The sequence below is a fragment of the Phyllobates terribilis genome, unplaced genomic scaffold (assembly GCF_046119375.1).
Source record: "Phyllobates terribilis strain yellow unplaced genomic scaffold, ASM4611937v1 Scaffold_7__3_contigs__length_470593459, whole genome shotgun sequence".
Classification (NCBI taxonomy): domain Eukaryota; kingdom Metazoa; phylum Chordata; class Amphibia; order Anura; family Dendrobatidae; genus Phyllobates; species Phyllobates terribilis.
In genome coordinates, this window is record NW_027362767.1 from 109,151,904 (window position 1) to 109,179,121 (window position 27,218).

The window sequence follows — 27,218 nt, forward strand, 5'->3', positions numbered from 1 at the left end:
AGGCAGCGCTGCTCCGGTTAGCTGCTTTACGGCCCCGCTGTACCGTGAGAAGTTCCCACGGTACAGCAGTGCCGTAAAGGAGGTCTCCGGAGCAGCGCTGACTGAATGCACTCCGGTGACCTCAGTCAGTGGCTCCCGCTGCCGGGAGCGGACGTGTTCCCGGCAGTGTGAGCTTACAGCAGCCATGCACAGCTGTCACCATCTCCAGATGTGACAGCTGTGCATGGGAGATCAGCGCAGGAACGTGGACAGGTAACTATTTTTTTTTTAGTAAACTAAGAATTAAATAAAATGGTGTGTTTTATTTCAAATAAATTATTTTTTTCTGGGTGTAGTGTGTGTTTTTTATTTTTAACACTTTGTAGGTTAGTAATGGGGGTGTCTTATAGACGCCCATCATTACTAACCTGGGCTTCATGGCAGCTGGCGCTGACATGAACCCCAGCCCCATTACCCCCTGCCACCGCACCAGGGCAGCGTGGAAGAGCGAGGCTAAGTGCCAGAATTGGCGCATCCTATGGATGCGCCATTTCTGGGGCGGCTGACAGCTGGTGTTTCTAGCCTGGGAGGGGGCCAATATTCATGGCACCCTTCCTGGGCTATTAATATCAGCCCCCAGCTGCCTGCCTAGCCTTTGCTAGCTATTAAAATAGGGGGGACCCCACGTCATTTTTTTGGGGGGTCTCCCATTTTAATAGCTAGTAAAGGGTAGGTATTCAGCTGGGGGCTGATATTAGTAGTCTGGGAAGCTCCGTGGGTATTACCCCCTTCCCAGGCTTCAAACATCTGCCCCAGCCATCTGCTTAACCTCCCTCCGCTAGAGACTAAAATTATGGGGGATCCCACGCCAATTTTATTTTTTACAAATCCTTTATTTTAACACTAAATGACACTTGAGGGGTTAATAAAGATGCAGTCCCTAAATTATTATTTATTTTTTAATTAATTTTTCCCAAAAATTTTGACGTGGGCTTTGCCATATTTTTGTATGCCAGCCAGGTACAGCAGGCAGGAACGGGCTGCCCCCAACTCCCAGCTGCCTATTTGTACCTGGCCGGACACAACAATATAGGGAAGCCTTTTTTTTTTAATTATTTCATGAAATAATTAAAAAAAAATTGACGTGGGGCTTCGCACTATATTTGTGTCCAGCCAGGTACAGCAGGCAGGAACGGGCTGCCCCCAACCGCCATCTGCCTATTTGTACCTGGCTGGACACAACAATATAGGGAAGCCCTTTTTTTTTTAATTATTTCATGAAATAATTAAAAAAAAATTGACGTGGGGCTTCGCACTATATTTGTGTCCAGTCAGGTACAGCAGGCAGGAACGGGCTGCCCCCAACCACCAGCTGCCTATTTGTACCTGGCTGGACACAACAATATAGGGAAGCCCTTTTTTTTTAAATTATTTCATGAAATAATTAAAAAAAAATTGACGTGGGGCTTCGCCCTGTTTTTGTGTCCAGCCAGGTACAACTAGGCAGCTGGGGACTGGAATTCGCAGCACTGGGAGGCCCAAGCTTTCTGGGCCACCCGCGCTGCAAATTGCAGCCCGCAGCCACCCCGGAAAATGGCGCATTCATAGAAGCGCCATCTTCTGGCGCTGTACCCAACTCATCCAGGGCCCTGGTGCGGTGGCTCACTGGGTAATAAAGGGGTTAAGGCCAGCTTGGCATTATCAGCTGGCCCTAAGCCCGAAATTCATGGGGTCACGCCAATATTAGACATGACCACCATGAATTTCTAGTAAAGTATTTAAAAAAAACACAACACCCAGAAAAAAGTCCTTTAATTGAAATAAACACACAATTCTTTATTGTTCTAAATTAAACCATACTTACCATCACGCCCATTTCAGCTGAAGCCAACGATCTCCTGCAATAAAAGAAAAATAATAAAGCAACCTCATCCTTACCTTTCCATGGTTCCCACGACAGCTTCAGCTCTGCTACATCGAGATGACAGGCTGGACCGCAGCAGAAAGCTGCCATCCAGCCTGTCATCCCGCAGACACTGAGAAGCGCAGGCTTGCTTGTGCTCCTCAGTGTCTCGCTGTGACGGCATAAAGATGAGCCGAGGTCATGTCCAATGAACTCAGCTCACCTCATGCACGTCACTGACAGCGTGGGAAAATTCTCCTGCACTCAGCGCTTCAGCGTGAGAATTCTCCCACGCTGTCAGTGACGTGCATGAGGTCAGCTGAGTTCATTGGACATGAACTCACCTCAAGGGTTTATTTTCATTCCGATATTTGTGTCCCATTGACTTGCATTGGTTTCCGGTATCGGAATCGGCGATACTTTTTGGGTATCGGTCCGATCCAATCCGATACGATATTTCCTGATATTGGAAGGTATCGCTCAACACTAATCATTAGATTATATTTGTTTATATACACATGTATATTTTTTGCTTAAATATATCTACAAATAAAAAAATACAGCCGCCTCTAAGCGCTAAGATGTATGCAAACATTTAATAAAATTAAATTTGGAATTCATCACTGCTCTATAGAACATACTTATAAAATTAAGGCAGATCAATAGAAACACACACATTAAGGTAATAGTCTTACTAGTCACTTTTTTATATAATTACTTTATTAAAAGGTGTTTCCTGTAAACATTGTTTGATTTTGCTGACAATCATTTGAAGACTATCCTAATTTTCCCTAGCTACAATATGTGTTCTCTAAGGCCTCTTCAGTTTAGCTAGAACAGTAGCTTAAAAAAATGATGACAGTACATCATCTTCAATCAGGAGAATGTTGAGGGTACAGGAAACTAAGTTTTATAAGGCTCATATTTTAATTTTTCTTAAATGAATTGTATCTCACTTTATTCCAACTCCAGATGCCTCCAATGCAGAGATGTAGCACATAAGAAATAATAAGCAGAAATCTTGTGACATTTAATTGTACTTAAGTTCAATAAAGGGCAAGATTAGATAAGAAATGAAAATGTCAGCAATAGAGGTTTACAACCAAGATATAAAAACCTTATGCAAAAAATAAAAAGTAACTAGAGACCAACTGTAAAAGAAAGTAGAACAGGAATTCACCATTCTGCTCTCCATAACAGACTTTTCAGGGCGGCTGATGTTGAATTGTACTTGTATAATTTTTCCATGTGATTTCGCCCATAATAAATACATGTTCTCCCTTACAGCCAAGAGGCCCCGTACACAGTAGACTGATATTGTATGAACAATGGAGCAGCCCTCTCTCCCGACTCTCTCTGCAGAGTGCTCCGGTGTTCTTTACGATTCTGTCATGGGTGTGTCAGATGTGACAGTATCCCTGCAGTTGGTTGCATAAGATATCTTCGTTTGGCATTACAGGCACCTTCTTAGATCTGTCTCACTCTAGGACCCAGCGGCTACCTCCCTCCTGCTAATTGACACCCAGGCCTGGGTGTTTAAATACTTTGTTTGCTACAGGGAGGTGCCGTTGATATTCACATGTTCCCTTGTGAAGCCTTGGAGCTATTGCAGTCTGCTTACTTCCTCTCTGGTGCCTATGAGGACGTTTGGTGTAATCTCTCTGAAGGCAGCTCAAGCTAAATTACTTTCCCCTGTGTTTGTTTCCCTTGTTGTCTTTAGTTGTTCGTGGGGACTGACTTGTGCTCATCCCCCCTTCCCCATCTATGGCCAAGCTCTAGGGAAATACAGAATTTAGGTTCCTGTGAGGCGATTGGTGATGAACCAATTTAGTGATGTTAGGAGAAACAGGGTGATATCAGATCAGCCTAGGAGGTCTCCACTCTCCCCTTTCCCTACAGTCTGGGCTCCCTTCCCCTCTTCTCTTCGTGTTGCACTTAGTCTTTCCTACACCTTGCGTGAGATTCTTCTTATCTCACCATGTACATAAGGATCAGAAGTCCACAATCAGACATGTCGTATGCTTCCATCCCTGTCATATCTGTCCGGGAAGGGTCAGGAAGCTCCCATAAACATTAGATTGTTAGCTCAGCCTGTTGATATTGGCAGGTTTGACTGTCGATAGTCAATTGTGTATGGAGGTCTTAAAGCTAAGCTCACATTTCTGTTTTGGAGTTCCATTTTGTCTGTTCGATTTTAGGAACAGACAATAGGAATTAAACCCCAAAACGGACCCATTCACTAACTGATGTATACTGAAACAGAGGGGTCACATTGATTATGTGATCAGTTTGGTTTCTGCATGGTGTCAGTTTTCAGAACGGAAGAAAAAGTGCATCATGCAGAACTTTTAGGCTATGTGCCCACGATGCAGAAATGAAGCAGAAAATTTCCGCTTCATTTCTGCATGTCCTTGCCCAGAAAAACGCGTGTGGAATTTGACACGCGTTTTTTGCGCGTTTTGCACATGCGGAATTGCCTTGCGTTTTCTAATGCATTGTAGAAGGCAATTCCGCATGTGTAAACGCACAAATAATGGACATGCTGCGGAATTTTCCGAACATTTACATTGGGGACCATGGGAGAAGGATTACCAAGCGTTTCCCAAGCGTTTACGCTGCAAAAATTCCGCAGCAAAAACGCATCATGGGCACGGACCCCTACTTCCGTTCTTAAGAAAAAAAACACATAATAATGGGGCTTCTCTGGTTCTTATTTTGCATCAGTAAGCCAACAGATCTATTTTGGGCATGAATTGGGCAGAACAGAAGAATGGAACTCCCAAACAGATATGTGAACAGAGCCTAACAAAATCACAATTAAGGCTGTGTGCCCACGATGCGTTTTTTAAGTGTTTCCGCAGCGGCAAAAACGCTGGTAGAAGGTCTGCCATGTTCCCCAATGATAATCCGCATGTGCTGTGCACATGCTGTGGAAATTTCCGCTGCGGATTATCATTGCGGAAAAAAAACGCAGCCCTACCAATTATTTTGCGGAAGTGCTGTGTTTTCACCGCCATTGACTTACATTAGAACACATGTAATCCGCTTCACTAGATAAGGACATGCGGAAAGCACGCGTTCCAATGTGCGGATGGTACCCAGGTCTTGAGGACAGGAGACTCTCCTCCGGACCCGGGTACCATAGAAACTGTAAAAAAAAAGAATAAAATAAAAAATAAATATTATATTTACCTTCTGGCGGCCCCCGGTGTGCTCGTCCTCTCATGCCGGCAGATCGCAATGGACTGAAGGACCTGCGCTGACGTCATAGTCATGTGATGGCAGGTCCTTCAGTGTACCACGAGCTGCTGACAAGGGAGAACGGAGTGAAGCAAGACTGCGGGGGCCACCAGAAGGTAAGTATAGATTTATTTTTTACCATTCTTTACGGTCGCACTATATAAATCCATGCTGTTTGCATGGATTTATATAGTGTGACCAAGTTGTCAAGCACTTTCCAACTGATGCTAAAATCGCTTGGAAAGCGCTTGTCAACCCGCATGCAGAAATGCATGTGAAGAACACTTTACATCCGCATGTCCCAGGCAGGAAAAACGCATGTACAGTCCACATGTACAATCCACATGTACAATCCACATGCGTTTTTTCTGCCAGGGAAATGCAGAAACACTCAGGAAAAATCCGGAGCATTTCTGCATCGTGGGCACATAGCCTCAGAATTAGGCCCTGTTCACACTATGTTTCAGCAGTGTTTTGGGCAGATCCATCTGAATCCCATCAGGGTCAGAGAGTACAATGATACAAGTGGAAACCCCATTAAACAGTCATAAATAGGATTCTTATAATTCGTATTAGACTTTAGGTATGTTAGATCCCTGGAAAATGTTAGATTTATTTTATTATGTATTTGCTTCCTAACCATCAGTTTTCTTGTTACAACAGTGTCCTAAATAGAAAAAGGCTGCAAGAGGTCTACATTGCGTTCAGAATTCCAGCAGGTGTGTATACGGTCCATTAGTGTCCAGCTTCAACACCTGTCTGTTTCCATACGTCCCATAGCGTAGCCGAGCCCCAGACTCTGACCACTGAGCATGAGCCTCTAGGTCCTTCTGGCACTGGGCTAAGAAAAGTGCATATAACTCCATGCCCTGCTCCTTGCCTGCATTTGCATGGTACTGCATGCAGCGGCCCTTAGACTTTCCTCCAAGTGTAGCCTGTGGAACAATAAGAATATCTCCGGGGAGTTCAGTGATGGCCACGTGTTTTCCAGAATCTGATTCACTCAATTTCACATTTAGTAGAGAGCTCACTGCAAAACAGAAATAAGTAGACTTGGCAGAACAACTTCTAAGTTTGTATCACATAAATTTACAATTGGGCACAGATTGTACAGTATGAAGAGCAAAAGGAGCATGGTGACAAAGTATGATGTGCGTACTGGTACTGCAGAGAAGTATACATGTATCCTGTTAAAGAGAAGATTAATGTAACCGATTGTGATCCACTAAGCCGAATATATTATAAGTACTAGTATTGAAAGGCATGTTATGATTAAAGGGATCCTTTGGTCACATGATAGTGGTGACCTAACCCAGTATCAGATTGGTTGGGGTCCGACACCAATCAGCAGTTAATAGGTGTGGTGACTTCCAAATATTGACAGTGTACAGAGCTGCGCTGCACAGCCCCAGTAAGTACATAGCGGCCGCTGCAGATCAGCTCCTATTTTCAAGTACCCAGCAGCGGCCTCTACATAGTGTTGGGAGCTGTGCAGCGCTGCGCCGATTAACATTTAAAACCCAAGATAAAAACAAAATGACCAAATACTCTGTAGTAAGTAAATAAATAGTAATAGTACATGTAAAAACATACTTAGTTGACACTCTTTTAATATAAAAAAAAAAGAGTAAAAGCCATTGCACCGTGACAAGGTGTACCTAATCGGGACGGACCCTAACTCTTGAGTTTAGCTAGCAGCCACGAAAGTTAATTACTGCTGATTGATGGGGGTGCCAGTGTCACGGGAGTGTCAGGTGTGACAGACAGTTGCCCTGGATCCAGCTGTAGAAGCTCATTGCGCTTGGCTCGGCAAGCACCTTCTGGATCTTCTCTTCTCTGTAGTGTAGTGATATCCTTCTTCCTTTAGGACCCAGCAGTGACTTCCACCTTTCATTGCTAATTGACACACCCTTGCTGGATGTTTAAATACCTTCAGTCTCTCCAGAGAGTCACCGGGGATAGCTCTATTTTCTTCTGTCCAGGCATGAAGTACTAGTAGTCGGCTAGTGTCTTCTTGGAGTTCCCTTGGAGGATAGTTGGCATGATCTCTCTGGTGTCTTCTCAAGCTAAGTGTTTCCCTTGTCTGTTTACCTGTTTGTCTTTAGTTGCAGAGGGGGCTGACTAGTGCTCACCCCGTCCCCTCCCTATCGAGGGCCTTTCGCTAGGAGGAGTCAGGGATTAGGTTTCCTGCTCGGCGACAGGTGCGGAACCTATTTAGGGACGTTAGGGGAGTCAGGGTATTGTCAGATCTGCTTAGGGGGTCTCCATTCCCCCTTTCCCTAGTGTCTTCCCGTCGTTGTGCACTTAGTCTTTCCCTCATCTTGCGTGACAGCCAGGCGTCGGACCCCTACTAATCTGACAATAATTTACCTTAATTAATAACTAATAATAATAATGACATTAAGGATAGGTTTTTATATGGGCAGAGAACACCTTTAAGAGTGATATCTAGCTTGAAATGCCTAAACTAAGGTGTGATTTTTTATTTTTTCTCTATGCACCTGGAGTAATAAAGTATTAAAGATTTTATACTGGATGGATTGTTTTCGTGAAACGACATTTTTTCTTTCTACAACATTACAATTTACCAGCACACTGCCTAAAGGAAGCCAATAATAAATGCTGGGTGGCAGTTTGGCATGTGTACCGGGTACATGCATTCAGAACATAAAGTACAGACCAAAATTTTGGACACACCTTCTCATTTAAAGATTTTTCTGTATTTTCATGACTTTGAAAATTGTACATTCACACTGAAGGCATCAAAACTATGAATTAACACATGTGGAATTATAAACTTGACAAAAAAGTGTGAAACAACTGAAAATATGTCATATTCTAGGTTCTTCAAAGTAGCCACCTTTTGCTTTGATGACTGCTTTGCACACTCTTGGCATTCTCTTGATGAGCTTCAAGAGGTAGTCACCGGAAATGGTTTTCACTTCACAGGTGTGCCCTGTCAGGTTTAATAAGTGGGATTTCTTGCCTTATAAATGGGGTTGGGACCATCAGTTGTGTTGTGCATAAGTCTGGTGGATACACAGCAGATAGTCCTACTGAATAGACTGTTAGCTGCTTTTTTCTTGCCATAATACAAATTCTAAGTAAAGAAAAACGAGTGGCCATCATTACTTTAAGAAATGAAGGTCAGTCAGTGCGAAAAATTGGGACAGTGTCCCCAAGTGCAGTTGCAAAAACCATCAAGCGCTACAAAGAAACTGGCTCACATGAGGACCACCCCAGGAAAGGAAGACCAAGAGTCACCTCTGCTTCTGAGGATAAGTTTATCCGAGTCACCAGCCTCAGAAATCGCAGGTTAACAGCAGCTCAGATTAGAGACCAGGTCAATGCCACACAGAGTTCTAGCAGCAGACACATCTCTACAACAACTGTTTAGAGGAGACTTTGTGCAGCATGCCTTCATGGTAAAATAGCTGCTAGGAAACCACTGCTAAGGACAGGCAACAAGCAGAAGAGACTTGTTTGGGCTAAAGAACACAAGGAATGGACATTAGACCAGTGGAAATCTGTGCTTTGGTCTGATGAGTCCAAATTTGAGATCTTTGATTCCAACCACCGTGTCTTTGTGCGACGCAGAAAAGATGAACGGATGGACTCTACATGCCTGGTTCCCACCGTGAAGCATGGAGGAGGAGGTGTGATGGTGTGGGGTGCTTTGCTGGTGACACTGTTGGGGATTTATTCAAAATTGAAGGCATACTGAACCAGCATGGCTACCACAGCATCTTGCAGCGGCATGCTATTCCATCCGGTTTGCGTTTAGTTGGACCATCATTTATTTTTCAACAGGACAATGACCACAAACACACCTCCAGGCTGTGTAAGGGCTATTTGACCAAGAAGGAGAGTGATGGGGTGCTACGCCAGATGACCTGGCCTCCACAGTCACCAGACCTGAACCCAATCAAGATGGTTTGGGGTGAGCTGGACCGCAGAGTGAAGGCAAAAGGGCCAACAATACTAAGCATCTCTAGGAACTCCTTCAAGATTGTTGGAAGACCATTTCCGGTGACTACCTCTTGAAGCTCATCAAGAGAATGCCAAGAGTGTGCAAAGCAGTCATCAAAGCAAAAGGTGGCTACTTTGAAGAACCTAGAATATAAGACATATTTTCAGTTGTTTCACACTTTTTTGTTAAGTATATAATTCCACATGTGTTAATTCATAGTTTTGATGCCTTCAGTGTGAATGTACAATTTTCATAGTCATGAAAATACAGAAAAATCTTTAAATGAGAAGGTGTGTCCAAACTTTTGGTCTGTACTGTATATACACACGTGGTTAAAATTGTTGGTACCCCTCGTTTAATGAAAGAAAACCCCACAATGGTCACAGAAATAACTTGAATTTGACAAAAGTAATAATCAATTAAAAATCTATGAAAATGAACAAATGAAAGTCAGACATTGCTTTTCAACCCTGCTGTAACGGGTCTGGGAGGCGGAACCTCTGGGCTACTATACAAGGGAGCGGTCCTTGTAAGGGAGCGGGTGGCGACCAGGCAGGCAGTCACAGCAGGTGACCGGGACAGTCTCTGGGTGTACGGGCAGGAGGTCACGGCAAGTGATCAGGGCAGTCTCTGGAAGAACGGGCTGGAGGTCACGGCAAGTGACCGGGGCAGTCTCTGGAAGAACGGGCTGGAGGTCACGGCAAGTGACCGGGGCAGTCTCTAGGTAAAGGGTAGGTACGACCTGTGATGGCTGAACCTCCAGGTAGGCTAGCAAGGCAGATGGAGGATGTGTGCTCCCAGGTGAGCAAGCGAGAGTCTCTGGAATAGCAGGTGGTCACAGCACGTGACGGCGGAGCCTCCAGGTAGGCAAGCAGGCAGGTAGCGGAGAAGCGCTCCCAGGTGAGCGGGCAAGAGTCTGGAATAGCTGGTGGTCACAGCACGTGACAGCGGAGCCTCCGGGCTGGCAAGCAGGCAGGTAGCGGAGAAGCGCTCCCAGGTGAGCGGGCAAGAGTCTGGAATAGCTGGTGGTCACAGCACGTGACAGCGGAGCCTCCGGGCAGGCAAGCAGGCAGGTAGCGGAGAAGCGCTCCCAGGTGAGCGGGCAAGCTGGTCCATAGACAGACTGACCGGAGTTGTAAGGCAGACCGTCGGACCTCAGGCAAGCAGGCAGGTAGCTGATGTGCGCTCCCAGGTGAGCAGGCAAGTTGGTCCTTAGACAGACTGACCGGAGTTGTAAGGCAGACCGTCGGACCTCAGGCAGGCAGGCAGGCAGGTAACAGGAAATCAGGCAGGATTAGGACAGCAAGCTGGCAGGAATCTGGCAGGTAACTGGCAAGGGACCTGAGGGCTGAAGCAGAGTAGAACGGTGCAACAACATTGCTCGGGCACCTCCATTTTGGAGGAGGTGCCTTATATATGGTAAAGTCCTCCGGCCATTGGCCGGGGACTCCTTAGGACGGCGCGCGCGGCCCCTTTAAGAGGGAGGGAGGGCGCGCGCGCGCGCCCTAAGCACAGTGGCCGGGAAGGAGCACGCGCTGCCAGCAGAGCGGGAGAGGGACGCCGGGCACGGAGCAGAGCGGTGAGGGGAACAGCGTCCCTGCCAAGCAGAGGGCAGGGACGCCGGCACTACACCTGCTTCCACAGAATTTTTAAAAAAATTAAACTGATGAAATAGGCCTGGACAGAAATGATGGTACCCCTGAAAATAATGTGACAAAAGGGACATGTTAAATTAAGTTGTGTCCACTAATTATCATCACAGGTGTCTACAATCTTGTAATCAGTCAGTGGGCCTGTATATAGGGCTACAGATACTCACTGTGCTGTTTGGTGACATGGTGTGTACCACACTCAACATGGACCAGAGGAAGCAACGGAAAGAGTTGTCTCAGGAGATTAGAAAGAAAATTATAGACAAGCATGTTAAAGGTAAAGGTTATAAGACCATCTCCAAGCAGCTTGATGTTCCTGTGACTACATTTGCACATATTATTCAGAAATTTAAGATCCATGGGACTGTAGGCAACCTCCCTGGACATGGCCGCAGGAGGAAAATTGATGACAAATCAAAGAGATGGATAATACAAAAGGTAATAAAAGAACCCAGGATAACTTCTAAAGAGATTAAAGGTGAACTTCAAGCTCAAGGAACATCAGTGTCAGATCGCACCATCCGTCGTTGTTTGATCCAAAGTGGACTTCATGAGAGACGACCAAGGAGAACACCATTGTTGAAAAAAAATCATAAAAAAGCCAGACTGGAATTTGCCAAACTACATGTTGACAAGCCACAAATCTTCTGGGAGAATGTTCTCTGGACAGATGAGACAAAAATGGAAGTTTTTGGCAAGGCACATCAGCTCTATGTTCACAGATGGAAAAATAAAGAATATCAAGAAAAGAACACTGTCCCTACTGTGAAACATGGAGGAGGCTCTGTTATGTTCTGGGGCTGCTTTGCTGCATCTGGCACAGGGTGTCTTGAATCAGTGCAGGGTACAATGAAATCTCAAGACTATCAAGGGATTCTAGAGAGAAATGTGCTGTCCAGTGTCAGAAAGCTTGGTCTCAGTCGCAGATCATGGGTCTTGCAACAGGATAATGACCTAAAACACACAGCTAAAAACACCCAAGAATGGCTAAGAGGAAAACATTGAAAGATTCTGAAGTGGCCTTCTATGAGCTCTGACCTAAATCCTGTTGAGCATCTTTGGAAAGAGCTGAAACATGCCGTCTGGAAAAGGCAACCTTCAAACACGAGACAACTGGAGCAGTTTCCTCATGAGGAGTGGCCAAAATACCTGCCGAGAGGTGCAGAAGTCTCATTGACACTTACAGGAATCGTTTGATTGCAGTGATTGCCTCAAAAGGTTGTTCAACAAAATAATAAGTTAAGAAGAACCATCATTTCTGTCCAGGCCTATTTCAGGAGTTAAATTAAAAAAAAAATTCTGTGGAAGCAGAAAAGCAATGTCTGACTTTCATTTGTTCATTTTCATAGATTTTTAATTTATTATTACTTTTGTCTGATTCAAGTTATTTCTGTGACCATTGTGGGTTTTTCTTTCATTAAACGAGGGGTACCAACAATTTTGACCACATGTGTAGGTTCAGGTTTTATTTGTGTATATTAAAAGTGTGAAATTATTTCTGAAATTCCTAGTGGGGAAAGGTTTCACCTAGTCTACATCATACCGTAGTAGCAGCCTGAGAACTGTTCTAAAGTCGGGATGATATTTTTCGTACCGTAGTGTCAGATTAGCAAAAAGCCTCCTGCATTCATCATTGTAGCATCGGCGTCTCTGCCCCCTGACAGGCAGAGACGCCGTCCCCCTTACCGCCGCGCTCCCGGCGTCTTCAGGCTCTCCTGCTGCTGCCGGCGCGCGCAGCTTCCCGGGCACTGTGCTTAGGGCGCGTGCGCGCTCCCTCCCTCTTAAAGGGGCCGCGCGCGCCGTCCTAAGGAGTCCCCGGCCAATGGCAGGAGGATTCTCATATAAAAGGCACCTCCTCCAAAATGGAGGTGCCCGTGCAAGGTTGTAGCTCTGTGTTCTAAACTCTGCTTCAGCCCTCAGGTCCCGCTGCTAGTCTGACTACCAGTCCAGTCCGCCAGCCTGACTACCTGTCTCCGCAGCCAAGTACACTCTCCAGCCCAACGGTCTGCCTACGGTCCAAACCCACCAGTCTGTCTATGGGCCAGGCTTGCCTGCCTACCCGGAGAACGTACCAGTTACCTGCCGTGCCTACCAGACAGCCTACCTGGGGGCTTCTGCCAGTTACCCGTGGTGCCTGCCAGTCCGTCTTCCCGGATCACCCGTCAGCCTGCCTGCCGTGCTCATCTGCTGTACCGGTCAGTCCCTGCCTTCTGACCCGTGGGTGTCACCTGCTCTCATACAAGGACTGGTCCAGAGTAGCACCTGGTCCCTCTGCTCGGTCCTTCCCTGGTTCATGGAGTCGATTGAGCCGCCGTGCGACCTTGGTCAGTCGGAGTTGATACCTAGTTACGCCCCTCTGGTCCCTCCTTGCACAGCAGCACAGAGGTTCCACCACCTGGATCCGTAATAATCATTCTGCTGAAATGAAATTGCTCTTAGGTAGGATGTATAGGGTACAATTATTTCTAAACTATATGTTACTCTGTAATGTTTTATTTTGTTTGTACATATCCCCTCTGAATTGCGAAGTGCTACAGAATATGTTGGCGCTATGGAAATAAAATGATTATTATTAATTCTCATTATTACTGCTGCCAAGAAAATTAACCGCTTCGCGACGGCTCACTGTAGATAAACGTCGGCGCTTGCTGGGCTCTGTGCAGCGCCGACATTTAAAAACGGTGGGTGGTTTCGCAGCGCTCAGGACCCCCAGGGTCCTGCAAGCGCTGCGATTCCGGTGCAGAGCGTTAGCTCTGACAGGGAACATCATCGGGACCTGATTGGATCAGGTCTCAGTGATGTTAACCCTTTGCTGTCTTCTATATGCCGCGATCTATAGTGATCGCAGCAAATAGAAGACAGCAGGAGGAGAGGGGGTCGTCCACTTACCTCTCCGACGGCCCCCTGATACCTTCCAGGACCTGGCGTTGCTATGGCAGCTGGAGGTCACATGACCGCCTCCAGATCTGCCATATATGGTGTCCTGCCTGGCTCAGCCTGCAGCTGAAGCTTGGCAGGACACACTGACTGTGAAAGTCAACAAAGATCTCATGTAATGTAATACATGTCTATTACATTACATGAGATCAGTGATCAGAAAAATAAAAATGAATGTCCCATACAGGGACTAAGCAAAAATGTAAAAAAAATGTTTTTAAACTGTTAAAAAAAAATCACAAAATAAATAAAAATAAATAAATAAAATATTAAACCAATAAATCCGTATATTTATGCAAAACCAAAAACAGTACACATATTTGGTATCGCCGCGTCCGAAACAACCCGATCTATAAAACTGTCACACTAATTAACTCCTTCTGTGCACACCGTAATAAAAATAAATAAAAAACGGAGCAAAAAAATATGCTTTTTCATCATATCGCCAAACAAAAAGTGGAAAAAAATGCGATCAAAAAGCAAAATGGAAATAAAAATGGTACCGCTGAAAACGTCATCTTGTTCCGCAAAAAAAAAGCTGCCATACAGCTCCATCAGCCGAAAAATAAAAAAGTTATAGCGCTCAGAATAAAGCAAAAAAATATTTTTTCTATAAAATTGTTTTATTGTGTAAAAGCGCCAGAACATGAAAAAAAAAAAAAAAAAAGTAAGTGTAGTATCGCTGTAAACGTACTGACCCGAAGAATAACAGTGCCTGATCACTTTTACCACACGCAGAACGGCATAAAAAAAACCCTCAAAAAACAATTCCTGAATTGTTGGTTTTTGTTAATTTTACCTCCCAAAAAATGGAATAGAAAGCGATCAAAAAATGTCACGTACCCAAAAATGGTACCAATAAAAATGTCAACTCGTCCCGCAAAAAACAAGCCGTCACATGACTCTGTCGGCCGAAATATGGAAAAATTATAGATCTCAAAATATGGCGATGCAAAAACTAGATTTTGCAAAAAAAAAGGCGTCTCTTAGTGTGTGACAGCCGTCAGTCATAAAAACCCGATATAAATCTGGTATCGCTGTAATCGCACCGACCCGAAGAATAAAGTAATCTCATCACTTATACCGCACGGGGAACGGCGTAAAAAATAAATAAAACCAATTCTTCACCTGCTACTGATTTGTTTATTATGTCTCCCAAAGATTGCAGTAAGGCTCTGCTCACATTTATCCTGCGCTCTGCGCTGAGCACTTACACCAGAGTTTCCGTGTAAATCTCTGAAATACGTGATTCAGCCAGAACCCATGACGGAAGATTCCCTGTAATGAGGCAGATATAGGCCACTGTGGACGCCGTCTAGCCTGGGATCCCACGGTGTCATTTGTTTTAGGCGTGCATAAAAGTGCGGTTGGCCACAGTTTTGTGCACTTCAGAAAAAAAGGACACCGCTAAACAGAGGCCAGACGGAGTCCAGAGTAACTCTGCTGCCTCATTACAGTGAATGGATCCCGCAGGGGTTTCATCTGAATTACATCACTTGGAAATTTAGATGGAAACCCCGATGTAAGTGCTCAGCCTAGAGCGCCGGATAAATGTTAAGTTAAATGTTCCCAAAAAAAAGCTAGTCCCCACTCAGGTCCGTCATCTGTTAAAAATATAAGGGACTTCCAAGTTACTGGTAGCAGAAAGGCTCTGGAAAAGCGAAATGGCCCTTGCCCCCCAAAAGAAATTCAGAAAATTTTGTGCTCCCAAATCCAAATGCCTATTCTACAATAATTTGTTCTCCAATTGTCAAATAGCGCTCAATATTATAAACTTCTGTGAAGCAGCTGGGGGTGCAAGGTGCTCACCACACATCTAGATAAGTTCCCTAAGGGGTCTAGTTTCCAAAATGGTGGCACTTGTGGGGGGTTTCCACTGTTTAGGCACATTAGGGGCTCCCCAAATGCGACATGGCGTCTGCTAATTATTCAAACAAATTTTACATTCAAAAAGTCTAATGGCATTCCTTCCCTTCCGAACCCTGCAGTGCGCCCAAACAGTGGTTTTCCCTCACATATGGGGTATCAGCGCGCTCAAGAGAAATTGCACAAAAAATTTTGGGGTCCATTTTTTCCTGTTACCCCATTGAAAATAAAAAAAATTGGGTCTAAATAACATTTTTGTGAAAAAAGTTAAATGTTAATTTTTTTCTTCCACATTCCAAAAATTCCTGTGAAGCACCTGAAGGGTTAATAAAGTTCTTGAATGTGGTTTTGAGCACCTTGAGGGGTGCAGTTTTTAGAATGGTGTCACTTTTGGGTATTTTCTGTCATAAAGGCCCCTCAAAGTGACTTCAAATATGATGTGGTCCCTAAAAAAATGTTTTTGTAAATTTTGTTGGAAAAATGAGAAATCACTGGTCAACTTTTAACCCTTATAGCTCCCTAACAAAAAAAAAATTTGGTTCCAAAATTGTGCTGATGTAAAGTAGACATGTGGGAAATGTTATTTATTAACTATTTTGTGTGATATATCGCTCTGATTTAAGGGCATGAAAATTCAAAGTTTGAAAATTGCAAAATTTTCAAAATTTTCGCCAAATTTCCGATTTTTTCACAAATAAACGCAAGTGATATCGAAGAAATTTTACCACCATCATAAAGTACAATATGTCACGAAAAAACAATCTCAGAATCAGGGGAATTCGTTGAAGCGTTCCAGAGTAATTATTTCATAAAGTGACAGTGGCCAGAATTGAAAAAATTGGCCCGGTCACGAAGGCAAAAACAGGCTCTGGTGCTCTGGTTAAGAGCTGTAATTACCGTATTACCGTATGTTATTAGCGGCTTTGGATGATTTAGTACGTTTTATTGCATATAGTCACACATTATGGGCAATTTCACTCATTATACTTTTTTTTTTTTTTTTTTTTTTGAGCTGAGTGTATTATACAGAAAAAAGTCACAAATATACATAACTTACCCATTTTAGGAATTAAATCTTTTGATGATCCTTTAAAAAAGCAGACATAGATGACCATACCCCTTTGTATCTGTGAGGAAATCAGAATATATGCGTGCATTAGATATGTGGTTGTCACAAGAACAATGGTAGAATTCCGTATTTCTGGTACATTGTATGGACAAATGTATTGGGACACCTATGAGATCTTTTATGACATCCAACACTAAATCCCAACACATCAAAGGGGTTCTCTGAAAATGAGATAAAATGGCGTCCCTGATATAATTCAAGGTGCAGCATGTCCTAGTCATATAACACGACAGGCTGGAGACTGAAGACACAGCTCCCTGAGACCTATGTCTCAACTGACAAGAGCTGTATCACATATACCTCAGTCGGTAAAAGGAAGTACAGCTGTGATATGTGAATAAATATGTCCTCCTCACTGAGCATACAGGGGGTTATCTCCAGCTGGAGATCTTCTTGTCGTTCACAATGTGGGTTAAAACATATTTCTTCACATATCACAACTGTGCTCCTGGCCATAAATGGTGTATGTCTGATGCAGCTCTTGTCAGTTGAGACACAGTTCTCAGGAACTGTATGTCTTCAGTCTGCAGCCCGTACTGACAAGTGACTAGAATGGGCTCATTCTTGGAAAACCCCTTCAAAATGGAGTTGTTCCCTCTATGTAGATATAACAGTTTCCATTATTCTGGGAAGGCTTTCTACAAGATGTAGGATTATGTTTGCAGGAATTTTTACCTATTAATCCAGAAGAGCACTTGTGAGGTCAGACACTTATGTAGGCCATAAGGCCGGGCTTACAATCTCCGTTCTAGTTTATCTCTAAATGTATTTGGTGGAGTTGAGGTCCAGGCTCTCTGAGGCCGGTCTTGTTCTTCCACACCACACTCCCCCAACCTTGCCTTTATGGACCTTTCTTTGTGCACTGGGGATAGTAGTCATGTTGGAATAGAAAAGGTCTTTCCCCAAATTGTTCTCATAAAGTTGGATGCATACTATTGTCCAAGATGTTTTGCTATGTTAAAGCATTAAGATTTATTTTCAGTGGAACCAAGGGTCTTAGGCAGACCACTGAAAACCAACCCAATACCATTATCCTTCCTCCACAAAACTTTACAGTTGGCACAATGCTGTCAGGCAGGGAATGTTCTGACATTCACCACAACCAGACTCGTCCATCTGACTGGCAGATAGAGAAGAGTTTTGCTACTCCAGATAGCACATCAAAATTCCAAGTGGGGTGAAATTGTGAAAAATACAATTCTGCCATAGTCTTTTTTGGCTATTCATTATTCTCCAGGTCAGTACAATTACAACAATACCACTCTTTCATGGATTTGTTTTTATTTAAGTGGTGATAAAAAATTCAGAATATGAAAAACAAAATTTGTCATCATTTTCTGAGACCCATAACGTTTGTATTTTTCCGTTGATGAAGCTGTATGAAGGCTTATTGTTAGTGTGGGGGGCTGTTGGTTTTATTGATACCATTTTGGGATAGAAATGATGTTTTGATCGCTTCTCATTGGTTTTGTTTTTTTTTTTTAAATTACAGTGGCGCCTAAAACAAGCTCAATTCTAGAGTTACTATTTTTTTCTATTTGCGGTGTTTACTGTATGGGTTAATTCATTTGATATTTTGATAAATGGGACTCTTACAGACTCAGTGATATCATATGTTTATTTATTTAATTTCTTTATTTTTAATAGGGGCAAAAGGAGATGATTTTTTTTTTTTTTTAATTTTCCTTTGTTTTTTTGAGTCCCCTCAGGAGACTTGAACCTGTGATCATCTGATTGCTTATACTACATGCTGCAATGCCATGATATTGCAGTGTACAGTGAGTGTAAATCATGATGACAGCAACTATTGTCTTCAGCAGGCCCTATATTCATAGGTTCTTCATGATTGCCTTGACCGATAGAAGCCTGTGAGCGCGAGTCAGAGATTGAAAGCAGCATATAAATGGTTAACAGCAACAGGTGGACCTCAGCTCTGGTAACCATTGTTATGGCTCATCCAAACATTTGTGAAAATCGGTCCAAGAACGGACAGCAATGCACGGACTAGCCACGGCTCTTCCAACCCGAGCATGACAGCTTTGTATGAGACCATGCATTAGCAGTCCATGCTCAGACCAATGCTACGGACATCTGAGTGAGCCTTTATGCACAGACGCCTGCTACCTAATTTAGCGGAATGAGCTCCTGAGCTCGCTCCATACACCTTGACCCGATCCATCATGCATATATCCATCATGAGGAGTTAAAGGGTTAATATTAGGCTATACATCTTCCTTTAGAAACAAAATATATCAACATCAAAAATAATATAGAATATCAAGTCATGAATCTGTCCAAATTTCCAGGTGGGTGGTCAGGACAGAATCCTGACCACTCAATGGTACATTGATCCATGCTATTGAAGTTCGTGCACCGCACTACCTACCTCCACCCATTCAGCATCAGACTCTTCATCCTGAGGTTTCACTTGCAACTTGGCATTTAAACATTGCTGAAGCACAACCCGGGCGGCCACCTCCCTGTCCAATGTCGCCATCTATAACAATACGCAAAGCAGAAAAAAACACACTCTGACATGTCAAATTTATTGTCAGGGGAGCTATCTTAAGGGATTGTCCTGTGATATTCTTATGATTTAACGAGGAGGGATCCAATAAGTGGAATCATAAGTGTGTACTTTACTCACTGTTAGGATTCCAGTTATACGCACCTGCCCCTCGTCATTAAACCCATTGAGAGAAGCAGAAAAAAGAGCTGTTGGCACAGGATCCCAAGTATGCAAATAGCAAGAACGGTCATATGTCGAGTGTGTAACACAGTGGAATCCTAACGGCGAGTACATTACACATTGTTAGGCTTTTGGCTAAGTTAAAAAAATATCCCAGACAACCCATTTAAAGGTGTCTTATAGTTTTATCAATAACCTAGGCCAACGCTGCTAATTCTGGAACATAACAAACCATGCAATATTTACCTATTAAAATCTCTGAAGCTTCTGCGCCACCTGTCTGCTGATGCCTGACGGTCTTTGTTTACAAGGCTGCAGCGGTGATGGCATGCCTACAACAGATGACCGCTGCAGCCAATGACAGGGCTCAGTGGTCTCATGTCATCTACTTCAGCATCACCGCTATACTGTAGACTGTCAATAAGGAACGATGGGAGCAGCAGCTGCAGAAATTCTTGCAACAAATTTGCCTCATTTACTCATCCTAAAAACCTCAAATACCCGAGGAGCTAATTATTATATTTTATAAATGATACCCTTGAGATTACAAAGAGGGTCTCTTTCCCGACATCATGCTTTTGTCAGATTACATAGCAAATAACTGCTGATGGATTCCCTTTAACCATGTCAGGCAGCATGAATCTTGCACGTCCTACTAATTAGGCCTTGTTCAGATGTCAGTTTTTTTAATCGTACATGAAAAAAAAAGGAACAGAACAGTTTAAATCCCATACACTCTGTGATTTTTTTTTTGTGAACAGTAACGTAGGATATAATGGGTATGTGTTCTACCCTGGAAAAGATGTATTTTTTCAAATGTATTCATCATTAATTTAGCGTCATTAATTCTTCAGAGGTTCACAGACACTATAATCTCTGTCCCCATTGGGGCTCACAATCTAGATCACATATACTGTAGAACGCGTATGTGCAAAATGGAGGCCTTAAAAGGGAATCTGTCATGTCATTTGTAGTATCTAAAATAACATTGCATTGTTATCCTTTGTAGAAAGCATTTTGTATAGTTATATGGTACCTGCTCGTTTAGTCATAGGGGTGTACTTCATGGCATTCAGTCAGGCTTGTCGTTGCCCACGACATTTGAAATCTGTTCCCGGGTTTGTGCCGACTTTACCAGAATCAGAGTTTAAATCCGGCGCTTGCGCACTGTGTATTGGTCAGCCGCGCTTGTGCAGTGTTGATCTGAGAGCCGCGTATGCGCTCTCACGGGTGGCTCCCTGGGCATGCGCAGTGAAGCTGTGTGTAGTTTCACAGCTTTACAAACTGTGATGCACAGCGGCTCTGGCACATGTACACACAGTCAGTGAAGCTGTGGAACTACACGGTGTTCCAAATTATTATGCAAATAATATTTTCTCAGATTTTCCCAAATTACCTATATGAATTGCAGTCATTGTAATTTTCCAGTCAAATAACTATTAGAGTACAATTGAAAGGTTTTTGTACAAACTGCCTATGATAACAGTATATTTTTAAAAAAATAAACAACTCAAACTGCACTCAAAATGCATGTTCCAAATTATTATGCACAGCAGAGTTTTCAACCTTTTCATTTTAATAAAGAACAAAAAAATGTTCAGTTTTGAAATTATAAGCATTAGCAGGTTATTACAAACTGAAATCTAACAGTTTTCAACTCAAAACTTTATTCTAGGTGATGTTACATTTGCACATAGGACCCCTTGTTCGAAAGGAGCTTCTGAACTCTCTCGTCCATTGAATTTGTCAGGTTTTGGAAGGTTTCTGCTTCAATTGTTTTGCATGAGGACAGAATACCCTCCCAGAGCTGTTGCTTAGATGTGAACTGCCTCCCGCCATCATAGACACTCCTTTTGATGATGCTCCAGAGGTTCTCAATGGGGTTGAGGTCAGGGGAGCATGGGTGCCACACCATAAGTTTGTCCCCTTTTATGCCCATAGCAGCCAGAGATGCAGATGTGTTATGTGCAGCATGAGACGGGGCATTATCATGCATGAAATGATCTCGATGGTCCAGATGGATGGAGTGGAGGATGGCTGGTTGATGGAGACCCCATGCAAACACGGCTACGGCGCTAACAAGGAGGAGGTGGAGTAATGTTTTGGGCTGGAATCATGGGGAGAGAGATTATCGGCCCTTTTAGGATCCCTGAAGGGGTAAAGATGAACTCCATAATGTATGTTGAGTTTCTCAAACAGCACTTCCTTCCATGGTTCAAGAAGAAGAACCGTGCATTCTGCAGCAAGATCATTTTCATGCATGATAATGCCCCGTCTCATGCTGCACATAACACATCTGCATCTCTGGCTGCTATGGGCATAAAAGGGGACAAACTTATGGTGTGGCCCCCATGCTCCCCTGACCTCAACCCTATTGAGAACCTCTGGAGCATCATCAAAAGGAGTGTTTATGATGGCGGGAGGCAGTTCACATCTAAGCAACAGCTCTGGGAGGGTATTCTGTCCTCATGCAAAACAATTGAAGCAGAAACCATCCAAAACCTGACAAATTCAATGGATGAGAGAGTTCAGAAGCTCCTTTCGAACAAGCGGTCCTATGTGCAAATGTAACATCACCTAGAATAAAGTTTTGAGTTGAAAACTGTTTGATTTCAGTTTGTAATAACCTGCTAATGCTTATAATTTCAAAAATGACAATTTTTTGGTTCTTTATTAAAATGAAAAGGTTGAAAACTCTGCTGTGCATAATAATTTGGAACATGCATTTTGAGTGCAGTTTGAGTTTTTTATTTTTTAAAAAATATACTGTTATCATAGGCAGTTTGTACAAAAACCTTTCAATTGTACTCTAATAGTTATTTGACTGGAAAATTACAATGACAGCAATTCATATAGGTAATTTGGGAAAATCTGAGAAAATATTATTTGCATAATAATTTGGAACACAGTGTACACACAGCTTCACTGCGCATGCCTAGGGAGTCGCTTGTCATGCGCGGCTGGCCAGTATACACACCGCGCAAGCGCGGCTGGCCAGTATACATACCGCGCAAGCACAGGATTTAAACTCGTGGGCGACGACAAGCCTGACTGAACGTCATGAAGCACACCCCTATGACTAAATGAGCAGGTACCATATAACTGTACATAATGCTTTCTACAAAGGATACCAGCGCCGATTTTAATGAAAAAGCAATCACTAACAACACAATGGGGGCAGTTTTAGACACTACAAAGGACATGATAGGTTCCCTTAATGTAGGTGTCAGTGGAGATTACAATGACCCATAGCTCCCAACCGTCCCGGTTTCCACGGGACTGTCCTTCTTTGAGGGACACGGTTCAGCTGTTCTCCCGGCTGTGGAGGGTGGTGGGGCGTGTTGCGGAGGTGGAGCAGCAGGCACAGGTAGTAGCCAGCAGCTGCAGCTACCACGTGTGCCTACTGCTAAAGGAAATTAATATTCACTCCTCTCCACGCCCATGGGAGTGGAGAGGAGTGAAAATTCATTCTTCTTAATAGCGCACACTGTCAGCAGCAACCGCCAGCTTCCTGCTGCGGCTCCGCGATCCAGTATGCCCGCTATTAGAGAGAATGAATATTCACTCTTCTCCACTCCCATGGGCATGGAGAGGAGTGAATATCCATTCTCTTTAGTAGCGGGCACAGAGGATAGCGAGCCACAGCAGGAGCATGGCCACTGCTGTGTGCGCTATTAAGGAGAATGACTATTCACTCCTCTCCATGCCCATGGTCCCGGCGTGGAGAGGAGTGAATATCCCTGCAGCTCATCTCGCCATCTGAGGGCATGTGACATCATGCGTTGCTCAGATTCTGACATGGGCTGCTGGCAGACAGGACGCAGCGCTGGAGCAGATGGGAGGAAGGAAGGCGAGTAGAAGTGTTAATTTTTTTCATGTGTGCAGGGATGGGGGGCCATGCATACCAGGATTGGGTGATTGGGTGATGAGGGGGCCATGCATACCAGGATTGGTGATGAGGGGGCCATGCATACCAGGATTAGGGATGAGGGGGGCCATGCATAACAGGATTAGGGGATGAGGAGGCCATGCATACCAGGATTAGGGGATGAGGGGGCCATGCATACCAGGATTAGGGGATGAGGGGGCCATGCATACCAGGATTAGGGGGCCATGCATACCAGGATTAGGGGAGGAGGGGGCCATGCATAGCAGGATTAGGGGAGGAGGGGGCCATGCATAGCAGGATTAGGGGAGGAGGGGGCCATGCATAGCAGGATTGGGGGATGAGGGGGCCATGCATAGCAGGATTAGGGGAGGAGGGGGCCATGCATACCAGGATGGGGATGAGGGAGCCATGCATACCAGGATTGGGGATGAGGGAGCCATGCATACCAGGATGGGGATGAGGATGAGGGAGCCATGCATACCAGGATCGGGGATGAGGGAGCCATGCATATCAGGATCGGGGATGAGGGAGCCATGCATACCAGGATCGGGGATGAGGGAGCCATGCATACCAGGATCGGGGATGAGGGATCCATGCATACCAGAATTGGGTCTGAGGGGGCCGTGCATACCAGGATCAGGGATGAGGGGACCATGCATACCAGGAATGGGGATGAGGGAAGTCCGCTGAATCAGGGCTGTGGAGTCGGTAAGCCAAACCTGCGACTCCGACTCCTCAATTACCCTTACACCGACTCCGACATATATTGCTTATATTTAAGTGAAAAATGTATTGTAGTACAATGTGAACATCAGACATTTAATCATTTTTATGATACAATAATCAAGATATTTAGATAGAATATAATGATGGATAGCTGAAGGGATAGATGAATAGATAGATAGGTAGAGGGATGGATGGAGGGATAGAGTGTGATAGACAGATGACAGCTACAGACAGCAAATAGTATATTGCACATATAGTTCACACACATTGTACAGAGAGCACATAATAATCACCTACAATATTAGCATTAGCTACCTTCCTGTGCCAGAGATGAGCAGTAGTACTTTCACTTTCTCGAGCTCGGGGCCCAGGAATCGGATCCTGTGCAGGGCAGGCACCCCTCCCCCTCCTCTTTCTGGTGAAGATGGCAGAAGACAGGACAGAGGAGGGGAGATTGCCCCCTGCAGTCTGGAGCCAGTGAAGGACGGGAGCACTGCAGCATACAAGTGAGTTTTGATAGGTGCGTGCCCCTGCTTCTAGGGATGGGGGGGCAGCTGCGCCCCCCCTGCCCCTCGCTGGCTATGGCCATGATTCACACACAGCGTTTTTGCGGATCCGTTTTTTGCAGTAAAATGCAGTGTCTCTGGGCATCCCAACAAAGTCAATGGGTTTCACGATATGACATTCAGACACATCGTTTTGTGAGGATCCGTTTTTGGGCTCAGAAACGGATCCTCACAAAGAATGAGCTTGTCAGTTTGTGCGGCGTTTTTCTAATCTGCTTTTGCTATTGAAAACATTATCTATGAGCTCAAAAACCTTTCAGGTGCTGCGGTTTTTTAAAAAGCTGATCTGCTTTTGCAGCTGAAAAAAGTATCCTCAAAAAACGCAGCAAAAACGCTGTGTGTGAATGTAGCCTTAGATCAGGAATAGAACAGCCATTTATAGGACATTTCATAACTTTCCCAAATTCCTATGAAAAAATATTCCCCACAAACTGCATTGAATTACTGTACCCAATTTATTATATATTTTAGGAGTCGGAGTTGGTCCATTTTATACAGACTCCGACTCAACAGCCCTGCGCTGAATTCCCCTCATTACCAGTGCCCCTCTGACAACACCTCCTGCCAGGGGAGAAAAAAATGGTAACTGGGCATGGATTGGGGTGTGGCCAGGGGCGTGTCCAAAATTTTATCTGTCCCTCTTTTTCTAATTCAAAAGTTGGGAGGTATGATGACCTTATGGCCTTCCAAGCTCCAGCACTGATGACAATCCTGCTACAGCTATAATAGACCCTGGGCTGTCAGCACAACACACAGTAAAGCACTGGTTTCGCCATGTGTACCTGTCACTCCTCCTCCAGCAGCAGCAGCAGTCACGTGACACTTCCTGCTCCGGACCGCTGTGCCAGCTCAGTGCAGGACAGGAGGGAGGCGTGGAACGCACACTTCCGGCATCCTCTCGCGCTCTCCCCGTTGCTAAGCGACTATGATGGCGGCCGCCAGGGGCCTAGTGATGTCCGGGCTGAATGCAGTGCGGATCAGGACGTGTCTGCCATGGGGCCGGCGGGATGCGGTGTCTGTCGCCTCCTTCAGCTCGGTGCGTGTCAGGATGTGACCTTGTAGCCGGGGCCACCATGTTCCCGGGAGCACTCACACCTGTATCTCTTGTGTACAACATGTGCGCCATTACATAAGAGATGTCAGCCTGCTACCGGCCCCAGTATAATGGCTGCACTCGTGTGACTACACAGTGTGAGAGCAGAGTATGGGACCCTCAGTAACCCCGGCAGCCCAGCACACACTGTATCCCCCCCCCCCCCAGCCCAGCACACACTGTATATCCCCCCCCCAGCCCAGCACACTCTGTATTCCCCAGCCCAGCACACACTGTATATCCCCCCCCCAGCCCAGCACACTCTGTATCCCCCCCCAGCCCTGCACACACTGTATATCCCCCCCCCAGCCCAGCACACTCTGTATCCCCCCCCCAGCCCAGCACACTCTGTATTCCCCCCCAGCCCTGCACACACTGTATATCCCCCCCCCCAGCCCAGCACACTCTGTATTCCCCCCCAGCCCTGCACACACTGTATATCCCCCCCCCAGCCCAGCACACTCTGTATTCCCCCCCAGCCCTGCACACACTGTATATCCCCCCCCCAGCCCAGCACACTCTGTATCCCCCCCCAGCCCTGCACACACTGTATATCCCCAGCCCAGCACACTCTGTATCCCCCCCCCCAGCCCAGCACACTCTGTATTCCCCCCCAGCCCTGCACACACTGTATATCCCCCCCCCAGCCCAGCACACTCTGTATTCCCCCCCCCCAGCCCTGCACACACTGTATATCCCCCCCCCAGCCCAGCACACACTGTATTCTCCCCCCCAGCCCAGCACACTCTGTATCCCCCCCCCCAGCCCAGCACACTCTGTATATCCCCCCCCAGCCCAGCACACTCTGTATCCCCCCCCCCAGCCCAGCACACTCTGTATATCCCCCCCCAGCCCAGCACACTCTGTATTCCCCCCCCCAGCCCAGCACACACTGTATTCCCCCCCCCCAGCCCAGCACACTCTGTATTCCCCCCCCCAGCCCAGCACACTCTGTATTCCCCCCCCCAGCCCAGCACACACTGTATTCCCCCCCCCAGCCCAGCACACACTGTATTCCCCCCCCCCCAGCCCAGCACACTCTGTATTCCCCCCCCCAGCCCAGCACACTCTGTATCCCCCCCCCAGCCCAGCACACACTGTATCCCCCCCCCCAGCCCAGCACACACTGTATTCCCCCCCCCAGCCCAGCACACTGTATCCCCCCCCCAGCCCAGCACACTCTGTATTCCCCCCCCAGCCCAGCACACACTGTATTCCCCCCCCAGCCCAGCACACACTGTATTCCCCCCCCAGCCCAGCACACTCTGTATTCCCCCCCCCCAGCCCAGCACACACTGTAGCGCCCCCATCCCAGCACACTCTGTATCCCCCCCCCAGCCCAGCACACACTGTAGCCCCCTCACAAATGGATAAGCTGCAGTTTTCTCACGGTGGACGCCCTGTTGCCAGAAATGCATTTCTATGTGTTGTCCATTAGCCATAACCTGAGGTGTTCTCTTCTTCCACATGTGCCCCGACCTCTGTATGAAAGTGCGCTGGTGACCACCATGACGCGTACAGGGGACGCCTGCAGAAATTAAAGGGGTTTTCCCATCTCCAAGATCCTATCCCAATATAT

The 27,218-nt window shown here is 45.5% G+C and overlaps 2 protein-coding genes across 4 annotated transcripts in view; one reads left to right on the forward strand and one right to left on the reverse strand.

Moving 5' to 3' along the window:
• Nucleotides 1-5,719: 5,719 nt before the first annotated feature.
• On the reverse strand, nucleotides 5,720-25,407 carry DTD2 (D-aminoacyl-tRNA deacylase 2). 2 transcript variants are annotated; one of them, XM_073639074.1, is made up of 4 exons: nucleotides 25,329-25,407; nucleotides 19,063-19,173; nucleotides 16,605-16,674; nucleotides 5,720-6,152 (listed from the first exon to the last, which is right to left on the reverse strand). In XM_073639074.1, exons 2-4 carry the CDS (start codon nucleotides 19,171-19,173, stop codon nucleotides 5,827-5,829), a joined length of 507 nt encoding a protein of 168 aa, XP_073495175.1. In that variant the 5' UTR covers nucleotides 25,329-25,407; the 3' UTR covers nucleotides 5,720-5,826. The 2 variants fall into 2 exon arrangements, with proteins under 2 accessions (XP_073495175.1, XP_073495176.1); XM_073639075.1 differs by lacking the exon at nucleotides 25,329-25,407 and adding an exon at nucleotides 24,296-24,442.
• The window catches only part of NUBPL (NUBP iron-sulfur cluster assembly factor, mitochondrial), a 29,977-nt gene continuing 28,142 nt past the window's right edge, over nucleotides 25,384-27,218 (forward strand). Inside the window, exon 1 of one of the 2 annotated variants that reach the window (XM_073639071.1) lies at nucleotides 25,384-25,582. In XM_073639071.1, coding sequence (XP_073495172.1) covers nucleotides 25,472-25,582 — 111 coding nt within the window. In that variant the 5' untranslated portion in view covers nucleotides 25,384-25,471. The remainder of the gene's footprint in view (nucleotides 25,583-27,218) is intronic. The other variant, XM_073639072.1, reaches the window with a different exon arrangement.